Here is a 19,211-nt window from a genome sequence, read left to right on the forward strand (position 1 = left end):
TTTAATTAGTTCTCAGTGTGTTGTACTGTCTGTGGAGAGACGCTTGCTTACCTGCCCCCCCGGAGAGGTGATCTCTAAAGGAACTATCTGGAGTGGGTGAGAAGATGCCTGTGCCATAGGGATACAGCTAACTCTAAACGCCGAGAGATGTGATGCATGCATTTTGTCTAAGAGCTACCATTGCTCAGGACAGTCTTCACAGAAATAAATGGCCCACCCCTTCCCTGCACCACCTTGTTTGTGTTAAACTGCTATTTGATTGAGCTTATCTCGGTACATACCTGGTTCCTTATGCACACTTCAGAAATAAATCAAATTGTAAAAATACTGTACTTTATTTTTCAAACCAAATTTCCTAACAAGACGCAATTCTAGCCTCCCCTTGCTGATCACACTGGTGTTCCTTGAAACGAAAGAGCTATTTCTAGCAGTTCTTTACCCAGTTCCTCATGCCTTCCTCCAGCGCTGAACTCCGCAGACAGCTCCCTGAACGTGACACAGATTCGCCGGTGCTCTATATGCTTGCGGTAAATCGCGTGTTTCCACTTGTAACGTGCGTCACCGTACAGTACCACCAGAGACCTTCTGGGTAAGTGAATGGCAACGGTCACCTCTTTACTTGGAACAAGCCTTGGGGATAAAATGTAGTCGGTTCCCTGTTTGCTTGAACTTTTGCAGGCTGACGTCTCTGTAAGAGATCCAGGGGGACTTAATTCCCCGTCTTCTTTACTGAAAGTGGGAAATAATTGGATGCTGTCCTCTGAATCACAAGACATGGAGAGCACGGTTTTTGAGAGCAAGTTTAAGCTAACCAGACGCTCTCCCCAAAGCCACCAGTCATCAAAATGTGGGTCGATGGCAGAACCTCTTTCTGGCCTGTAGTCCAGATTACATTGTTCAACAGGTAAGAAACCACCTAGTACAGAGCAAGCCTTCATTTGTGTCACAATCTTTTTACTAAAACTTGGCAAACCGGTAAAGCTACCAGCTTTCAACCGCTGTTTCTTGAAGTTCACTTTGGGTCCATAGTCCTGTTGGAAAAGAAGAGGGGGGAAAAAACAATGTTAAGGAAAGATCTGAGACAAGTCTTTTTGGAGAGGCTGTGATCCTTGCAGGGCTCATGGTCAAAACTTTTCTGTTCTCATCTAATCTGGTGACCTGGTCACCAGTTTGCAAAATGACTCAGTGAAGCTGTATTAATCTATGGAATTAGATTTCTCACCTGTAAAGCAGAAAAAAAAAACACAAACTACTTCTCTCACTTAAAGATTGCATGAACTTTGCCTGAACACGCAACATGAAGTACCAATTGTAACTATCCTATACTTCTGCAAGAAGCTGATTTTAATCACAAATAATTCTTGCAATTGATTTCAGAAAAAGCTTCAGAAGAAGAGCTTTTAATGAAATGTGTAAGTGGTTTGGGTTTTGAATGAAATCAACTTTGTTCTTAGATCCCTCTGGAAAAGGAAACATACTTCTAAAGTCAAACCTGTTTCTTTCGGCCAGACTGTGATGGCTTCCATTCATCTCGGTCCATCAGTTCAACCATCTCCGATTCTTCTTCTTCACTAATGAACTCCTCTGTCAAAAACACCCCTGGAAATGGAAATGCCCAGCCAGCAAATTCTGAGTGCTCATTTCCTTTAGCTAAACCCGTTGCTGGACAGTAAGTGAAATTATCTTCTCCCTGTGGAAATAACAATAGAGATGAAAAAATGAGCGGAGGGGGAAACTTATCAAGATAAGGTATTTACCCTGGAACCGATGCTGCTGCATGTGGAACCTGTCTGCACAAGGCTCTTGTAACCACGAGGGACTGCACGGCTGCTTTTTGGGAACAACTCCTCCCTGGGCTGGATGCGCTAACAGCTCCAGCAGTACTACCCTGCTCGAAGCTGCTTTTCTTTCCTGGTAATGTCTTTATCCCGCAAAGACGGGGAAGCACAGATGATCCTCGGTGCCAGGCGTATAAGGAGATTACAAACCCTTTTTTTCTCAGCCCTGCACTGAGGGATAGGGCTCCTCACACCTCTAACCCTCGTCGGAGGAAAGCTGCCCGTAACTGCGAGGCCAGGAGGCCGAGTAACCCACCCCCACCCTGCCTTTTGTTCTCGGGCACGGCTCCACCGGGGCCTGTCCCGGGGGGGGCTCGTCCCGCTCCCGGGGGCTGCTCGGGCCCGGGGGGGGGCCGCGGCCGGGCCCTGCCTGGGGGCAGCCCCGCGGGGCTCGGGCCTAGCGCGGGGCGACCCGGGGGGAGCAGGGCAGGCCCCCCCCCGGCCCTATTGCCCCCCTCCCGGTCCCTCCCGCTCCGCCCCGCCGCCGGCCCCGCCCCGCCGCCCCCTCCCCGGTACCTGCGGGGGCGGAGCGGCCTGCGCGGGCCCCTCGCAGAGCAGGCAGGAGCGGATCCCCTTGCAGCCGCAGCCCGGCCCCGCGCTGCCGCCGCCGGCGGCCGCTTCCTCCCCCTCCATCACCATCATCATCATCACCGTCCCCGCCCGCGGGCTGCGCGTCAGGATACGGCCCCTCGCCGCCCTCCTGCTCTCCTCCTCCGCCCGCTTCTCCCCGCCCGCGGCCCGGCCCGTTTGCAGGTGAGGGGGGCGGCGGGGAGCAGGGGGTCGGAGCCGGAGCCGGGGCCGAGCCGGCGGCGGGGCACGAGGGCTCGGTGCAGGCCGCGCTGCCGGCCCGGTGGGCTGCTGGAAGCTGGAGAACGGGGGGGGGGAGCGGACTCGGTTTCCCAGCAGGCCCCGCGGCACCGTGCAGCGCTCCAAGGCTTGGAGGCGCCGCGGGGGCTGCTGGGAGTTGTAGTGCCGTCGCCCATCGCACGCCCCGCGGGGGCGCCTCAGGCCGAGGCCGGCGCCGTTGCCGGCCCTCACGGCGGCCGGGCTCGGGGCGAGCGGGGCGGCGAGGGGACACCGCGAGGCCCGGGCCGCGGCGGGGCCGGCCCCGGCCTCACCTGGGCTCCCAGCCGCCGGCCCGGCCCCGGGCGGTGCCCATCGGGGTCACCTCAGGCCGCCTCTGGATGGAGCCGCGCGGGCAGAGGCGCCCTGCGGGCACCCCCCGTGTCCCCCGTGCCCGTCCCCAGCGGTGGCCGGCGGCGGTGGCCCCCCGGCAGCGGGCCTCGTGCCACGCCGTGGCCCAGGAGCGCGACATGGCGGTGGCGAGGCCGCAGCATGGCAGTGGTGGCGATGCCAGGGTCACCGCTCGTGGCCGGGGCGCAGAGCGAGGGTCCCTCGTCCCCCCGGCACCCGCACGGCTGCAGAGCCAAAGCTAAACTTGTGCTGTTCGCCACATCGTTTGTCGGGCCCGAATTGGCGCTGCCACAGGACCGTGGCCTCGGTGAGGTGCGGCCGTGGGGACGAAGGGCCTGGCACCATGTCACCCTGTGCCCTGCGGCTCCCCCGTGGTGACACGGGAAGCAGACCTGGGCACGATGCCAGCGTAGCCAAGCACAGGGTGACCAGGGCACCCGCAGCCATTGATGCTGAGGTTTTCTTACAGATATTTGAGCTTAGTGGGGTTTGTTGGGTCAGCAGGGAAGGGTTTGGCTTTCATTGACAGCTCTGTTGCTTGAAGGATCAAGCCCTTGAGCAGCTGCTGTTCAAACACTTCTTTCAGGCTCGATTTTCTTTTTTTTTCCCATATAAAACCATGTAATATTCCATATATAAAGGATTGTCCTTACTTACAGGTTTTAACAAAACATCACCCATGATGGTCCAGGCATTGTAGGCACATTACAGTACTAAAGTCAAGCCTAAGGACTGCTTACGTGTCCCTCATGATTTACCAGACTGGTGTTTAGGCAGAATTGAGACTAACACAAAAAGACAGTAGAGAGCCTGCCTTGGAGCTCTTTTCTCTTTTATTTCCCTCTCTTGAAATCTGTGTCAGAAATAGTGGTGAACCATGAACCAGTAATTTTATGAAGTTGCTTTGGCCTTGTCAGTGTTACTGTTCTCAATATCTGTATCTGTGTGCACACATAGGACAGAATATATCTGCAACAATGCATGAAAACGTCTGGTAATCACCAATAAGGTACAGAATGCTGCTGTTTCTATTTCCTCAGCGAAGAAACAACGTTACTGAGTGGTGGGTGTTTACATTTCTGGTAATGAATCCAGTGTACCAAAGTTGCAGGGAATCCAGAGGTTGTCAGCCAAGAGTCGGTATCCACCTGGTCAGGCCAGCGAGTGCTCTGTGTCATTTCCTTCAGAGGAAGAAACCCACGACAGGTGTATTTATTCTGACTGTTGCTGTTTGTTTGAAAGCATGTGGGAGTTCTTGGACCAGAGCCTGGTTGCACAGGAAAGGTACACGCTGGGTGAGTGTCCCTGATCCTGAGTGCTGTCACGCTGCAGACAGTTTTCATTTACAGCAAGCCTTTCACTTTATTAGCCAAGGGAGGTAGCACCAATGTTTTGGAGATGGGTTGGGTCAGCGTGTTGGGAGTACGTGCCCAGATTTATAACTATTCCTGGTATTTTCCTTTCAACTGTGAAAAAATGCTACTTCAGAAGCAGTGGCTAACCTCATAACTTTTTTTTTCTCCCTTTTGGAGTCAGTTGCAAAGGACTTGGCCTCATCCCTGTTTGTTTTACCAGGAAGGCTACAAGAAGAGATCCTACAGCTGTGTAGCGATTGCAGCAGCGGGGTGAAGATAAAAATGTCAAAAATTACTACAGAACTTCTTTTGGAAAGAGCGGTTCCAAGATCTACAAGACTACGAAAGATCGAGACACTAAAGTAAGTGCAGACAGGAAAATTCCAGATGAATTCAGCACGGGCAATCCTTTTTCAAGCATTTTTGCTGAAATAGGAGAGGCCAATTCAAAGTACAGAATTAGAGATGGCATTCTCAATGCAGGGTCAGTGAGCACTGGTGGAACTGCAGCAATTACCACCTCTCTTCACCATATAGGTTTTATCTATGCCACATTCTTTCTGTGAAACTGCTCAGGGCTGGATTCTGATTTCCTAATCCGAAGAAGTGCTCCCTCCCTGCCCCCAAAACAGTTCTGTCCTTGGTAGCAGTTGCTCAGTGTAAATAAGATAATCGCTTCAGGTCTGGACCTAGAGGATTTTCTTAACGTTTCGGCATTATTTTCCTTTTCTTTCCTTTCCCCTCCATCACTTTTTACCTGTTCTACATCCGATTGTATTAGTACCTCAAACATGGCAGAAAGGGAGAATAAACTCTGATACACTTAGAAACCTCTGAAACAGTTTTGTTGGTCAGATCATTAATAGAGGTCATTGAATATAATAAATGTATTTCCAAATGTTTAATACGGTGGAATTTCGCTATTTGCGAACTGGTCACTCCGAGTGACTCAGCTAGCCAATATCTGGCTGGCACCTGCATTGTTTTTGTTGCTGATGTAGGATTTTTGGGGTTCATATGTAGTCTTTAAAGTTATTTCTTTTGTTTTGTCTTGTCATGAAATATTTGTTTTCATAGAGAAACTCAACAGTATATCCAAAGACTATAGGTCCCAGTAATCTGGGTAACAAAGCGATGGTCAGGTGTTTGAAGTTGTGAGCTTCTACAGGTAGTTTTTTCCATACGGCTTTGTACCATGATTTTGAAGGGTTATATTTCAGAAAGTCCGTTTGGGGAACACTGTGCTTAGTTTCTCCCAGACTTTGTCTGTATCCCAATCCCAACTAATGTTCCTGCTTGAAATCACAGTGACACAACAGTCACACTCAGCTTTGCAGCCAGCTGAATTCTGTTCAGCCTTTCTCATATACTTTGACTGGCTAGTTAGGCTTCTGAGATGGCAAGTGAATGAGATGTGATCTTGCTTTCTAAATTTATTTACCTGTTTTATTAACATTTTGTATATATGTAGAGGGCCTTTTTTTTTTTTTAATTAATCATTGTAGTTGGATATTCTGTTTGTTAAAGGAACTCAGGCTTACATTCTCAAGAGACCCTGGCCGTCAGTGCTGAAAGTTCCCTTTGGAGTTCAGCTCAATGGTCTAATCAGATCTAAATGATCTTCCTTATGCAGTTTTCTGTTTCTCACAGAGAAGGGATATTTTTTTCTCCCTTCACAAATACTGTATCACTTCCATATCCAAGCACAAAATGCTTTAATTTTGGTTGCAGCATTGTGATTTCTTAGGTAGATTTGCATACTTGCCAGTGGAATTATTTGGAGCAAAACTTGCTGCGAAAGAAATGGAAAAATCACTTTTTTTGGATGAATTTCGTTCTTAAAAACCACCTAAATGATTTGGGAACCTACTCTATGCATGCTCTGAGCTTACTTGTAATGCAGAAAAGTTTTAAGCCAGATGAGCAAACCGATCCGATTTGCCATATGGATGTGAGAGTGCAAGTGTCAACATGAAGGGAGGGGAGCACAGGACCAGCCTTTTTGGGAGCCCTGCAGTCTTGTAGTGCTTACGCTGGTTGTGACACTGTGGTTTCTGTAAGGGAGGGAAATAATGAATCTAGAGCATTTTATGGAGAATATAGACCGATGGCCTAGTGAAAAAGTATCTTGTATTGTCACAGCTTGTTTTGTTGAATTTACATTGCAAAGGAATAAAATACCAAAACTGTTAGAGACTTAGTAATTTTTCTATGTACAAGAACATTTTTGGTAATTCACTGCTGATAATCAGCTCTGTTACCCATAGGAAATTGATCTGAATTGCAGGTTAATTGTACCACAAATACTTCAGCAGACTCTGATCGTGCCTGTTAGCTCAGACATAGCATCTTTTCCATATCGGCATGTCTGCAGTCCAGAATGCTGCAGGCAAGAAAAAGCAGATTTGGTCAGATTTACCCAGTGAGCTGTGCTAGGCTGAGAGGTGCCGCAAGGTATGGCCTTGTGCCTTGTGAAAGTCAGCACTCGTTTTTCCAGTGAAATGCAGGTAGTTCATGTTCTCTTTTTCTTTCAGCCTGTCCAAGCTGCAGTTGAAGACTGGAGACTTAGACCCGCGTCTGTTTTCCCGTCTGAGGCATCTGCAGAAACTAGATCTCTCCGATAATTTATTGGACAAATTTCCCAACAGTCTAACCCTGCCTGATCTGCGTGTCCTAAACTGCAACAACAACCAGCTGGAAGATGTAACTGCTCTGAAACAGTTCCCTCTGCTTGAGGAGCTCACTTATGAGAACAATGTGTACTTGACAGTGAGTTACTTCCCATTCGTACAAGCTGTTAAATAGAGGGGGCAATAAATAGCAATTACGCCTAGTTCTTATATATTATTCTTAGGCAGCAAGTGAGGATATCTTAGAAAGTAATTAGTTCTTCTGCTCATCTTAACCAATTTGTGCCACAATTTCCCAATCTGCAGAAGTGACTTGTCCAATACTACTCAGAGGTGAAAAATCTTGAATCTCCTGATTCTCCAGGCCAGAGTCCCACCTTGATTTGCTTTTCAGACAGGATGTCTTTTGTTCATGCTTGTGTAGAGCTTCAGTGGTGTAAAATTTAGTAACGACTGTGTAGAAATGTACTCCTCCTTATACATTAGTTTTAGTGCACCTGGTGGTGCTGCTTGTCCAGCAGATTTGGTCCTGTGATGAAGAGTTAAACTTGTTCCTGATTTGTCCCAAGAGGCTTTACTGACTGTACGGAGAGCTGAGTCTCTCAGTTTAGGCATCTGAAACTGCAATTTTCCATGTGCTTTAAACTGGCATCAGCCACCTCTGGTGTCCCCAGGTGTTTGTTTGCTGTTGCATGCTGGCAGAAGTATACGTGCAGCTGTATGGTGAACAGAACTGGGGGACTGCTCGGGCCTAAAACTCCCCTGACCCGAAGAAATCCTGCTGGTATTTACTTACTTCAGAGGCCTTCCTCTGTATTAGATGTTCAGAGTTAAAGGCTGTGAACAGAACTCCCTGCCTTGCACTCAGGACAGAGCCTAGTTTCACCACCACCACCTTGTGTTGGATGTCCGGTACTGCAGAAGGCGAGGCAGTTTTTTTGTCTGTGTTGCTGAAGATCCCAATTTACAGTAGAACTTACAAGTAAAAGTTGGTATTTGTGTCGGAAATGCTGAGAAGATTTTATGAAATGTCCTTTCCTGAGTAAATACATTCTGCTACTTCTTGGCTGTATTTTAATAAAGAACAGTGGACATACAACTGAAGCAAGTAGCATGTGTACGGTTATTGTGACTCTAATGTCTTCTCCTTCTAGCTCAACGATGATTATAAAGTGATGTTTCTTTTGCAAAATCTTCGGCTACTGAATGGCAAGGATATAACCAAACTGGCTAATCATGTGAGGCGGGTCAATAGTCGTAAGCTCACCAGCAAGGTAAGATGTGTGGTGTTTTCTGCATCTGTGAACACCTGAGAAGTACCTAAATACTTTGCCACAGTATGGGCTGTGTTGTAAATACCTCATTACTGCTTTCTCTGATCACTGCTTGCATTTGCTCTGCTTGTTCTGTGTTGGCAACTTCTGCCTTCAGCTTCAATCAGTGTGAGGCCTTATTCTGGGTTTCTGTAGCACTGCCATGCTGACTCTGTTGGTGCACCAGGGCTGCAAAACCAGCAGGAACTGACAACCAGAGAATTCTTGTTTAGCAAAGAGGATTTGTCAGGAGTGTTACACAGGAGCAGGACTGACACGGTCTGTATATGAGCCATCGGTTTTCTAGGTCACTCAGTTGCTGTTCAGAAAAAAGGGAGAAACCTGGTGCTGATATAACAGCTGCATATACCTCTCCGTCTAACTGATGTTACTGTCCTGGCTCCAGGACTGGGGAGCTGAGAGACAGGCTCAGGATAATTCTGAGTTTTCCAGCATGCACCAGGAACAAGGATTTGTCCTTTATTTTTCCACTCTCTGTGTTTGGAGCTGTACTTTCACTTACATGCACCGTAGTTCAGCTCTTGACAGATTCTCCCTGCAAAGCGTGCTGTGATCTGGAGCACACATATTGTTTTATTGAAAAAGGTGTTTTGTTTTTGTTTTGTTTTGTTTTGTTTTGTGCAGTCCAGCTCTTACTATCTGTATTCTAGTTAGCTGATCTTGTTAATTCCTATTTGTGTAGCAGTGGTGGAGAGATCAAATACTGAAGTCTGTGAAGGCTTACTGTGCTAAGTTGTCTGTGTAATGCCTTGCACTTCAAAAGGTCTGGGTGAGGGCTGCTCAGCCTCTCATCCTCCAGGCAACTGGGCATGCTTGGCTGTTGGAATGGTTAGTAATGAGACACCAAATGCTCCCCCGTGCTGTTCATTTTGTGCTGGTAGCTGTGCCCCAGATAGCTTTTCCTGATGTTACTGAATTGTACCTGGCTGCCCAGTTACTGCTGCTGTGTATAAACATAGGCTGGATTTTGTTAAATCTAAATATCTTTATCTATAAGTGGCGATGGCGTGTATACCGGTCATGCTCATGAACTACAGCAAAACTCCCCATTGTCCTCTGCCTTTTATAAATAGTTACCTGCCAGGTACTCCCTGTCAGTAGAGCACAGTGTGAGACTTCTTCAGACCACTTGCTGCGGAGCTAGAGGCATGAAATCAGGTGTTGGTTCACATTGACAGTATCTTCTTAGCCACGCAAGCTTGGGTCAGAGGGACTGTGTTTCCTGCTAGCTGAAGTTGTGGTTTGAACACCGATCAAATTGAAGCAATACCATCATGTAGCTAGCGGAGCCTCAGGGTTGGTAACTTCTTAGGTGTTTTCACAAGTACTGTTTTGCTTTTCTGCTCTGGTTTCCTGTAGTGTTTTGTTGAACAAACCCAGTCTTTCTGCCTAGGTTACCGCTCACTGGAAAAAATTCTTCCGTGACCAGCTTCCTGAGAAGTATACAGCTGAGCAAGTGAAGTCCATCAAGAAGAAGTTCCTGAAGTCAGTACAAACTAATGTAGTATACGGGCCCAGCTCACTCAGTGAATTCACCCGCTGGCGGGTAAGTTCCATTTCACTCAGTCTTGTTTTTCAGGCAAGGACTCTACATTCTGAGCAGATTTGGTTAAAATGCTGTGTGGGTTTGAGTTCAGGGGACTTTTTCCAGAGGCGTGATACCACTTTTTCTGCTTTTCTTTTCTGGTTTGTTAGGCACTTACAGGAGCACTGACACCAAATGTGCACCAAGATGCGATGACTGTCATTAGACATTGTTTTTTTAATTCATAAGCAATGATGATACTTTTACTAATTGACAAGACTGCAGCATCCTTAGTGCTTAATTATTTGCAAACAGCAAATCACTCTAATGGCAGCCTTTAGTCTCGATGGAAGGTGCATGAAAGGAGAAAAATTAATGACAGAAGTGTACATACTCCCAGTGTAGAAAGATACTATTCAGTTTATAAAATTAGATTTAATTGAGTGTATATTGGCTTCCATTCCTCCTTTGTCTTGTGTTATTGCTGAGCTGTTGTTTTCTCAAACACATACCCTAGAAATGCAAGACAAAGTGAAGTTCTTGGATCACATAGCGTAGATCTAGCCAGCAATGCAAGCCACCACTGATGTCATATGTGGCGGTGAAAAGTCCAGTCCAGCAGGCTGTTTTTTTTTTTTTTTTTTTTTTTTTTACCCGACTTGATGCACTACAGGGTGGTGGTTGTCTCCAGGAGTCACTGTAATCACTCATTTCCAGTGCAGATCTGCCCCAGGCCATTTGCAGCGTCCAGGTGTTCTGCACAGTTGATCAGAGAGGCATGGTGCTGGTGCACCAGTCTTCCATGTTTCAGTGTGATCATGATTTCATTGGGTTCCTTTGTGACTGCATGTGCTTTCCTGAAGGGACAGCCTCACCCTTCGCGTTTGTCCCTCTCTCTACGTGGTGGTAACTCTATCTGGCTGCTGTCGATCAGAGCTGAAGTGCTGTGGACTGAGTATGTCTGCACTCCAGCCTCTGAACGACCACCCTTTGAGGTCAGACCGAAGCACACTGTAGAGAGGCAGTGTGAGGAACCTCTTTGCTCTCCCAGATCTGTCTGTAGAGGACTCGGCCTGCCTGGCTGTCAGCTGGCAGTTACCCCATCGCTTGTGAAATTCACGTGGAATAGTGGAAGCAGATACTAAAAATCCAGCAAACCAGCTCTTGTCATTACACATCACAGTTTGACTGCTGCTGCATTTTGTCTTTTTTTTTGTACATATCAACTTATTTGCTTCTAAGGTGAAAATGATTGCAGAAGAGTTTCTGTCTTACTCACTGGGTCTGGAGTTAAACACAGATACTGAAACAGAGGAAAAGATGGATGAAAATGAGGAAGAAAGTGCAGAAGGCCCCAAGGAAGATGCAGAAGATGTGGGTAAGGTAGGTGATCTTCCATTTACATTAACAATTCCTTTTTTTTCCTTTTTTTTCTTTTTTTTTTTTTTAACAAACTAAGTAGCACTTGTCAGTTTACATGTATGGTACTGTGGTAACTGGAGGGGCAGTCTCAGGCTCCAGCCTGTACTCAACAGCTGAGGCTTATTCTTTATGGCCAGACTGAAGCTTTCCCAGCAATGAGAAGGTTGGGTTGCTATCTGAGAGGGGAGAGCTTCTCCATTCATAGGAGACCCAAAACATTTCATGAGTATAGACCTACCCACTCCACCCATCCTTTTGGGAAGGGATATTTTTAATGAGAGAACTGGGCTGATACATGGCTGGATTGTGATGGTGCTTGCCCTGTTTGAAATGACTTCAGACTAGTCCATGGGCCAGATTTGTTTTTCCATGTCGTATGAAAATTGCAGGTAACTGGGGCAAGGGAAGCAAGTTGAAAATCAGACTGTCATTAGCCTCTAGGAACTCTGCAACTCTGGGCTTTCTTGATTCTTAGAACCTAGTCTGTGACTGTGGGAGGGTACTGGCATTTGAATAAAGAATCTCTCTTACTTGTAATCTGCATGTCTTGGGGAAGGTAGAAATCTTCTGCAGAAACTGACAACATGCCTTACAGGTCGTGGTAACGCCCAGGAAGAGGAAAAGAAATCATTCCAAATCAGGCTCTGGAAACAAGAGATCCAGGTCCCAGGCAAACACTGAGAAGGAGGCTGTACTTAATCCCAAAAAGTCCAGTCAAGTGCAGGATGACCCAGCTCCTGATAAAGCAAGAGCATCGAACCAGCCAGCCAAAGAGGCAATCCCTGATCAGGAAGCTGAAGGGACACAAAAGAATGGAGAGCAGTTTCCCAGGGGGCAAAGCAACAGAAGATCTAGTCAGCTGACAGGGGAACAGAAAAGCCAGGAACAGGACAACGGGGTTGTTAACTTGACCCCAATAAAGAACTCCAAGGGCAAGGTATGTTCACCAGCCTTCTCGGGCCAGGCTTTCAGCCTCTTGGTTTAGTGGGAAGAGCCATATTCAGATTTCAGCAGAGCTCGACAGATCTTGGAGCTCATGATTGGCCAGATATGTTGTGAGTTATAGTTTTGTTCTGTGTTTTTTTTTTTGTTTGTTTGTTTTAAATCTCTCAGAGGTGTCAGGGAAGCACCCCCCCCCCCCCCCGAAGACAGTGAATTCCCTGCAAGGGATGGATGGACCAGCGCTCTGAGGTGGTGCACTGAAAGCCTGTTCTTAGAAATGGGACTGTCATGACTTGCTCTCAGGTCAAACTGATGGCTGCATGGGGGAAGGTGTTTCCCTCTCAGCTCCAACCAGTGGGGATCTAAAGGGTTTCTCACATTTCTCTGCAGCAGAATATGAAGGTCAATGCTGGGGTCTGATGGGCACATCTTTTCTCCTTGCTGTTTTGGGAGTCTTGAGCACTGGTGGCACCTTAGCCTCTCCTGTTCTCTGTAGCACAGAAGGGCTGAAAATACTTTGGTTTAACTGGAATTACTGTGTTCAGTAGAGGGTTCTGCCAAGGCAATCACAGGCATGCCGTTCAGACAAACCACTGTCAGGGGAATGAATTGTCTAAATGTGGATGGTTTATTGTAGGAGGATGTCAGTGCAGAGCCATTGCATTTTCTCCAGTGTCACAGTAAAGGCAACAGCCGTGAGGATTTTAAAACGCAGCTCTGGTCCTGTGTCTTCGAGCCATTGCTAGACTGTGGAGCCAGGAAAGGTGAGCTCTTAAAGAGGTTTGCAGGATTTCCAGAACCACCTGGCTCTGGAATCCCAGCGGACTCCATGCGTTAGACCCCAGCTTCTTCAAGCTGTAGTCTCCGATGTCAGGATGAGACTTGCGTACACACTTCTTCTTTGACTTTGAAAACAGGAGTCTGGGAGAGCACCAGGCAGTGATAAACTGCAGTCTTCATGTGTCATCCGTGAACCTGGGAACTCCTCACCTATTCTTTTCATCTTTCAGATCCCATTGTGGGCTCCTCCAGAACTGTGGCGACGTGTGGAGGGGAATCTGTCTGTCTGATTGACTGTGAAACAGGGATGGTGCTGAAAAAATATAAGGTGGCTACAGAGGTATGTTGCAAATAGGAACAGTAGAATTAGATGGGAATACCATAATCCATTGTAATTCCATAGGTATATACATGTTATAAACAATTCTGAAAGAGATTTACAAGCATTAGTGTGGACAGGTCTCAAAAGGCTCAAGATAGATAGTGAACATTTCTTGCTTGTCGTTTTAGCCTTTTTTTCTTTTATTTTTATTAGTTTAAAATATTATTCCACGTCTTTTCTTCACAAAGGTGTGTGTGTGTATCCAGGCTGCTAAGAAAGCTTGACAACATGGAGTAACAAACATCCTGTTTCAAAAAATTGTGTTCTTCGGAAGGTTTTTTGAGATACAATGTTTGGGCTTGAATAACCATGTAGTTTCACCTGGATTGCTCTGTGACAGTTACCTTTCCTCTGAGCTAAGAGCCATCCTGCCAGCTGTTCTCTTTCATGCTCTTCCTGGTTTCTTTCTGTCCTAGGAGTTTTTCAGTGTTGCGTGGACAACTCTCCCAATGGTAATCAGCGACAGTCGGAAGAAATCTCACAATATCTTGGCAGCTGCAGGGAGGAGAGGGATTGTCAAACTGATTCATGTGGCGGCTGACTTCTGCTACGGAGAAATAAAGGCTCATAAAAAGCCCATTGCTACTGTCTGCTTCAGCCCAACTCGAGAAACTCACCTCTTCAGTAAGTCTCTAGTTCAGAATCTCTTTAGCTTTAGTACCCAATCTAGAAACGGCTGGGCTTCCTGAACAAGGGGAGTTGTCACCAGTGGAGGCAGGTGCGGGTAGGTGAATACAGGGACCACACACACATACACGAAGCATGGCCAGATGTTACACACAGAGTACAGTTAGTCTCGTGTGGCACTAGTCTAGAGAAGTTACGAGTTGTTTCAGCCACAGTCTGACTCTTTAGCTGAGGTGCAGCAGCTCCTGTTTCTCACTCGGTAGCTCCCTGGTACGCCAGCTCTCCGGCTGGCTGTCACGCAGTAACCACAAACCATCCCAGTAGCGGATCCGTTCCGCAGGGACGAGTAAGAAGAATGATAGCCAGAGTGGCGTGCTGGGGGCCAGGCAGCAAATGGTCAGCTAGCAGGGCTCTCTCTCGTCAAGCATGGCAACAGGGGCAATGCAGCATGTAACGGCCTGTTAGGTTTCATTTTTTTCCAGTGATCAAAGCTGCATAGTTAATTGCTTTTGAATAAATGAAAGTCTTTTGAGTTCTGTGCCTTACCAGAAATTTCTGTCCAGGTCCTGAGGTGGAAGTGAGCTTTGCCACAGTAGTTCCCGCAGAGGCTTAAGGAGTGGTGGGAAGTGAACCATCATATTACAGGTTGCAGCTGCATTGTTGGGGGTTGTAAAGCAAGCTGCTAGAGAGTCATTCAGACCACACCTGCACCCCATAGTACATTGTTTTACTTGCCTACAATTGCTCACATCCTGGACCGGTTAGACTGCTCCATGAGCCATTAAAAGTGAAATTCCTTTAAAGCATGGGCAGCTGTAACGGATGCTTTTCGAGAGTAAGCTCAAGAGTGCAAAAAGCAGAAACCTAAAGGGATTGGGAGGTTGCTACCACATCCATATAATGCTTAGTTGTGAAGGGCTGACTGCCTTGGCAGTGCTGCTCAGGTGTAGACAGCGAGGCTTATTTTATTGCATAGAAAAATGTATTGTAATAACCTGAGAATTTTGTATCCCTCTTTGGGGACTGGACGCTAACCAGCTTGAGTGATGCCACCTGCTCAGGATCCCAATTACTCTGAGAACTCTGCTAGCCTTGCTACTATTGCAAGTACATCAGCTTGGTGACAAAGGCAGTAAAAGCCTTTTTATTTTACAGTCCCTACCTTACCTAATGGGAGCTGCTGTGGATGCAAATACACATAAATATGTGGAATACAGTGGAATCTGCCTGAGCGTAGGGACTGGAGCTCACCTTTTCAGTTCGACCAGAACCCATGACCAGAAACGTGACCTTAAATGTGCACTAATTAATGACCTTGTGAAGCCACAACTTAGTAACGGACACCAGGAACCAAACTTCCCTTTAATCTGCTCCTCTTAGAGCACAGGATAAGAATTACTGAATGTGCATGTTTAACAATGTCTGTGAAGTGGTGTTCAGCCAGGAGCTTCTATGACTGCTGCTGTGCTTTAATGAGCTCTCTGATGCCCCAGGCTTAGAGTGTTACAGTCTGTGACACAGGTAGAATTGCCAGCTAGCACAAGAAGAGCCAGATGAGCAGCGGTGTCACTACCTGCTTCTCTTCTGTGTCCCACAGCTGCATCCTATGACAAGCGAATTGCACTCTGGGATATTGGGATTCCAGACTGTGACTACAATTTCAAAGCAAGGTAAAGGTTCAAAAACCAGATGTGGCCAGTCCAGGAGCCTATACCTATCACTTTGCAGCATCACTTAACCGTTCATTCTCTTTTTAGCCAGCTGCTGGTGCTGGAATCTTTCTCTGTACCATTACGGATTGCCCTGGTCCCCACCTGCCCAGAGCAGTACCTGCTGGCTGGCTGCGAAGAAGGCTGCTTTACCTGGAATATAAAACTGGAAAAGGAACAGAAAAGCAGGTGAGAACCAACAGTTTAGGGGCATATGTTTGCTTTCCATAACAAGGAGAGGTAGTCCTAGCTTTATTTCCAGCTGAGAAGGTCTGAGCAAGGAAAGCAGCATGGCCTACCAAATGTAAAGGAAGCAAAATACTCGAACTTCAGGAGTTGGACTTGATGATCCTTATGGGTCCCTTCCAACTCGGGATATTCTATGATTCTATGAAAATAGCAGTCCCTTAAGCAAACAGGCTCCTGCTACATTAAGAAGCCCAGGTAGCCAAAAAACATAAGTTCAAGTGGGAATTCATCTGCTCTATCAGGCGAGAGACTAACAGATTTCTATCTCTTGGGGTCTGTATCTAAGCAGCCTCCCAGTGCTGCCCTTTCATGACCTGAATCACTTCACCTTTCCTCCCGCAGGCCTTTCGAAGTCATATTCCAGTTTCCCGATGAGGAGGGAGAAATGACGACATCTCACAGGGTTGACGGTTTGGCTTTTCTAAATGATGATGTTGTAGGTGAGTGTAAGCACAATCGCCAGATCCACAAAAACAATCAAGTGCCTCAGTGGGGAATGATGAAGCGGGGGAGCGAAGGGAGTGTAGCTGTAGATTCTTGAGGGCTACGCTGAATGGCGTTGCCTCTTTCCATAAAATATGGTTGGTCATGTTTGAGCAGAGATGGAAAAAAGACAGACTCATCACAGAGAGAAAACTTTGCTTAGCAGCGCTGAAGTGGAAGGGAAGAGAGCCCCTTTGTGTTTAAGGGCTGGTGGAAGCAGCAGTTCTTTGCAGAGGATTTGGGGTTCCTACATCTCAGAGGCTCCTAAAAGCATGGAGTGGGTCTTTCTGAATAGCCTGTGCTTGTTCCACAGTTTGGGAACCACGTGGAACAGACTCCCTCTGAAGCCTCAAATTATCTAGAAATAAGGTAAAGGAACTGGAAATAGTTGCTGCTGCTATCAGGTCGTGTGTCTTAAAAGCCACCTTCTGGGTGTACCACCTTCCCCAGCTGTTCTGAAGCACTGCACTCCTCAGCAACTGACAGTCTTCCATCTTCCTTCCCTAGCTTCCAAGAGCTCCAAACCAGGGTGCATATACTTATGGAGCTGGAGTCGGTCTTTTGACACAAAGGGGAAAGGATGCCAGCGGACGGTATCTGCAGTTATTCTGGCTGAGCTGGAGTGGTCCACAACAGACTTGTCCTATCTCACGCTCAGCACCTGCCCAGGTAGGCAGCACCCTTCCTCAGCACAAGTGGCGAGGCCGTGCCAGTCGCTTCAGCAGGGGCAGCCACACTGGTCAAGATTTACTTTGCACAGTTGTAAATGCCTCCCCTCCCACCCTGTAGTTGCAGGCAGAGGGCTGGATTTCACTCCCAGGCCAAGAGAGCTCACCTGGCTTGCTGCCTTCGCACGACTAGAGCTCATAGCATGCAGTGCTGCAGCTAGCAGACAGGCACCAGTTGCATATAAACACAAGACTGTTCCCTGGTTGTTAGAGGCAGAGGTGCTCTGCCCTGACGCGATACAACATGTCATAATGCAGCTTAGGACCAACAAGGAGTAAAGAAACTCTGAGCCCCAATTTTCATACCTAAAAATACTAACTAAAGTCAGAAGAAATCACTTATTACTGGCTTTTCTCTACTACATTAAGATAATTTTCTCTTAATAAATTGAGGTTTTCTCCAGAGCTAGGGATCTGAGTTATTGTGTGCCAGGAAGAATTTTGCTGAAGTGACGGGGATGCTACGCATCAGCCTGTGTAAAGCCCCACCTTAGAGAAGAGGGGCCTCTCAGCTCCACTCTAGTTTTCCAGCTTCTTCTTTTGGTCTTACAGCAAAAGAGCACGTGTTCTGTGGTGATGAGAAAGGAAGCGTGTGGATATACAACCTCTCAAACTACACCACAGCTTGGAGCTCTGCAAAGGGAAAGCGTTCAGACAAAAGAATCCCTCCCACACAGGTAGGTCTCATTTATCCGCTGCGACTGAGCTGCGCCTCCCTTCCTCCCAGGGGCAGCCCTCGAGTTTCTTGAGCACCTTTACACCAGACCAGGCCTAGTATTTTCCCTGCTTTTAATTAGTTGTGAATGTTAGATAACCTCCAGAGCGTGACCAAGGCCACCTCAAATCTCACACAAACAATTGTGGCAGGAATTACGAGCTGTAAAGCAAGTCTGGTCACGCCCGTGTTCTCCAGCTTGACAGCTTCTCATAGCAAAAGGCCTCTCTGGAAAAAAACGGGTGGTTAACCCGTACAGCCCAACGCCACGGGCTGTTCCTGCACCCCGTTAACTGGCAGGCAGCTGCTGTTTCCCTGCCTGGCTGAGGGGAGGGTAAGTGCAGCAGCTGCTCCCCAGCAAAACTGCACGCAGGAAAGGGCAAGCTCCTTGCATTTGGTCTTGCCCCCCTTTTGCTCCCTGGCCTTTGAAAACAGCCGTGTTTTGGTTGAATGCTGTTCCCTCACAGATAAAACTGAATGGACTATAGCACAAACAGCCACAGAGGCTGTGAGTCAAGCATGGTCTTGAGCTGTAACAGTATGTAAGTACGATGTGACGTAGTGCTCTATAAACTTTGCAAACGTACTGCTCAAATCAAAAGTCAGTTCCTCCAGGAGAGGTAGCCGCTTTCAACTCTTCCATTCTGATTTTAAGTCCTTCTGCATTAAACCCTGGTCCTTTGGGAGGACTAGCATAAAGGTGCACCCTGTGAAAGTGGAAGAACCCTTTTATTCAGCTCCCCCATGTTGGCAGGGACATGAGAGCACTCTGTTCTGGACCATCATCAGTATCATCCAGGTTGCAGAGACAATACCCTTCCTTTTCTACACAAACTCTGTTCTCCTCATAGATTCTCAAGTGGCCAGAGCTTCAATCAAACGGGGACCATCTGAGTGAAATCCTCATAAACAATGTGATAACAGACCCTACTTTCACTTACCTTGTTGCTCTAACTAGTGTGAACATAACAGCAATTTGGAAGAAGTCATAGTTACTTGTACCTGAATTTCATTCCCGTGCTTTGAAATAGTGCAGTATTAGTGACTGTTACCCATGTAATCATAAAGTTTTCTAGACCAGCTATTACATGCAAAAGAAAAAAAGGTAAGAGTTTGTTAAACCCATCAAGTCATTGTAAACATCCAGTTTCTTTTACCGTAAGTTCTCACAATTTGTGCATTTGTTTTATAGAAATGACACTTAATAAAACAAAATGCAGATCTGTTGGCAGTGCGTAGACTTCTTGAAAAGGACAAGCAAAGATCTACTGCAATCATTCAGCAACTCATCATTCTGC

The 19,211-nt window shown here is 47.1% G+C and overlaps 2 protein-coding genes across 4 annotated transcripts; one reads left to right on the forward strand and one right to left on the reverse strand.

The window, feature by feature from the left end:
- Positions 1-311: 311 nt before the first annotated feature.
- Positions 312-2,487, reverse strand: ALKBH4 (alkB homolog 4, lysine demethylase). Its single transcript, XM_048068040.2, has 3 exons — positions 2,355-2,487; positions 1,493-1,690; positions 312-1,031 (listed from the first exon to the last, which is right to left on the reverse strand). The coding sequence occupies exons 1-3, from the start codon at positions 2,484-2,486 to the stop codon at positions 390-392; spliced, it is 972 nt and encodes a 323-aa protein (XP_047923997.2). The 5' UTR covers position 2,487; the 3' UTR covers positions 312-389.
- On the forward strand, positions 2,410-19,136 carry LRWD1 (leucine rich repeats and WD repeat domain containing 1). 3 transcript variants are annotated; one of them, XM_048068031.2, is made up of 16 exons: positions 2,410-2,591; positions 4,608-4,749; positions 6,922-7,156; positions 8,172-8,291; positions 9,745-9,897; positions 11,119-11,259; positions 11,894-12,235; positions 12,878-13,004; positions 13,251-13,360; positions 13,819-14,026; positions 15,627-15,699; positions 15,787-15,927; positions 16,330-16,427; positions 16,978-17,139; positions 17,751-17,875; positions 18,765-19,136. In XM_048068031.2, the coding sequence occupies exons 2-16, from the start codon at positions 4,670-4,672 to the stop codon at positions 18,903-18,905; spliced, it is 2,256 nt and encodes a 751-aa protein (XP_047923988.1). In that variant the 5' UTR covers positions 2,410-2,591; positions 4,608-4,669; the 3' UTR covers positions 18,906-19,136. The 3 variants fall into 3 exon arrangements, with proteins under 3 accessions (XP_047923988.1, XP_047923989.1, XP_013045322.2); XM_048068032.2 differs by having other exon boundaries at positions 2,459-2,591; positions 4,612-4,749; XM_013189868.3 differs by lacking the exon at positions 2,410-2,591 and adding an exon at positions 3,157-4,327.
- Positions 19,137-19,211: the final 75 nt, after the last annotated feature.

The sequence above is a fragment of the Anser cygnoides genome, chromosome 18 (genome assembly GCF_040182565.1).
Source record: "Anser cygnoides isolate HZ-2024a breed goose chromosome 18, Taihu_goose_T2T_genome, whole genome shotgun sequence".
In the NCBI taxonomy this organism is placed as follows: Eukaryota; Metazoa; Chordata; class Aves; order Anseriformes; family Anatidae; genus Anser; species Anser cygnoides.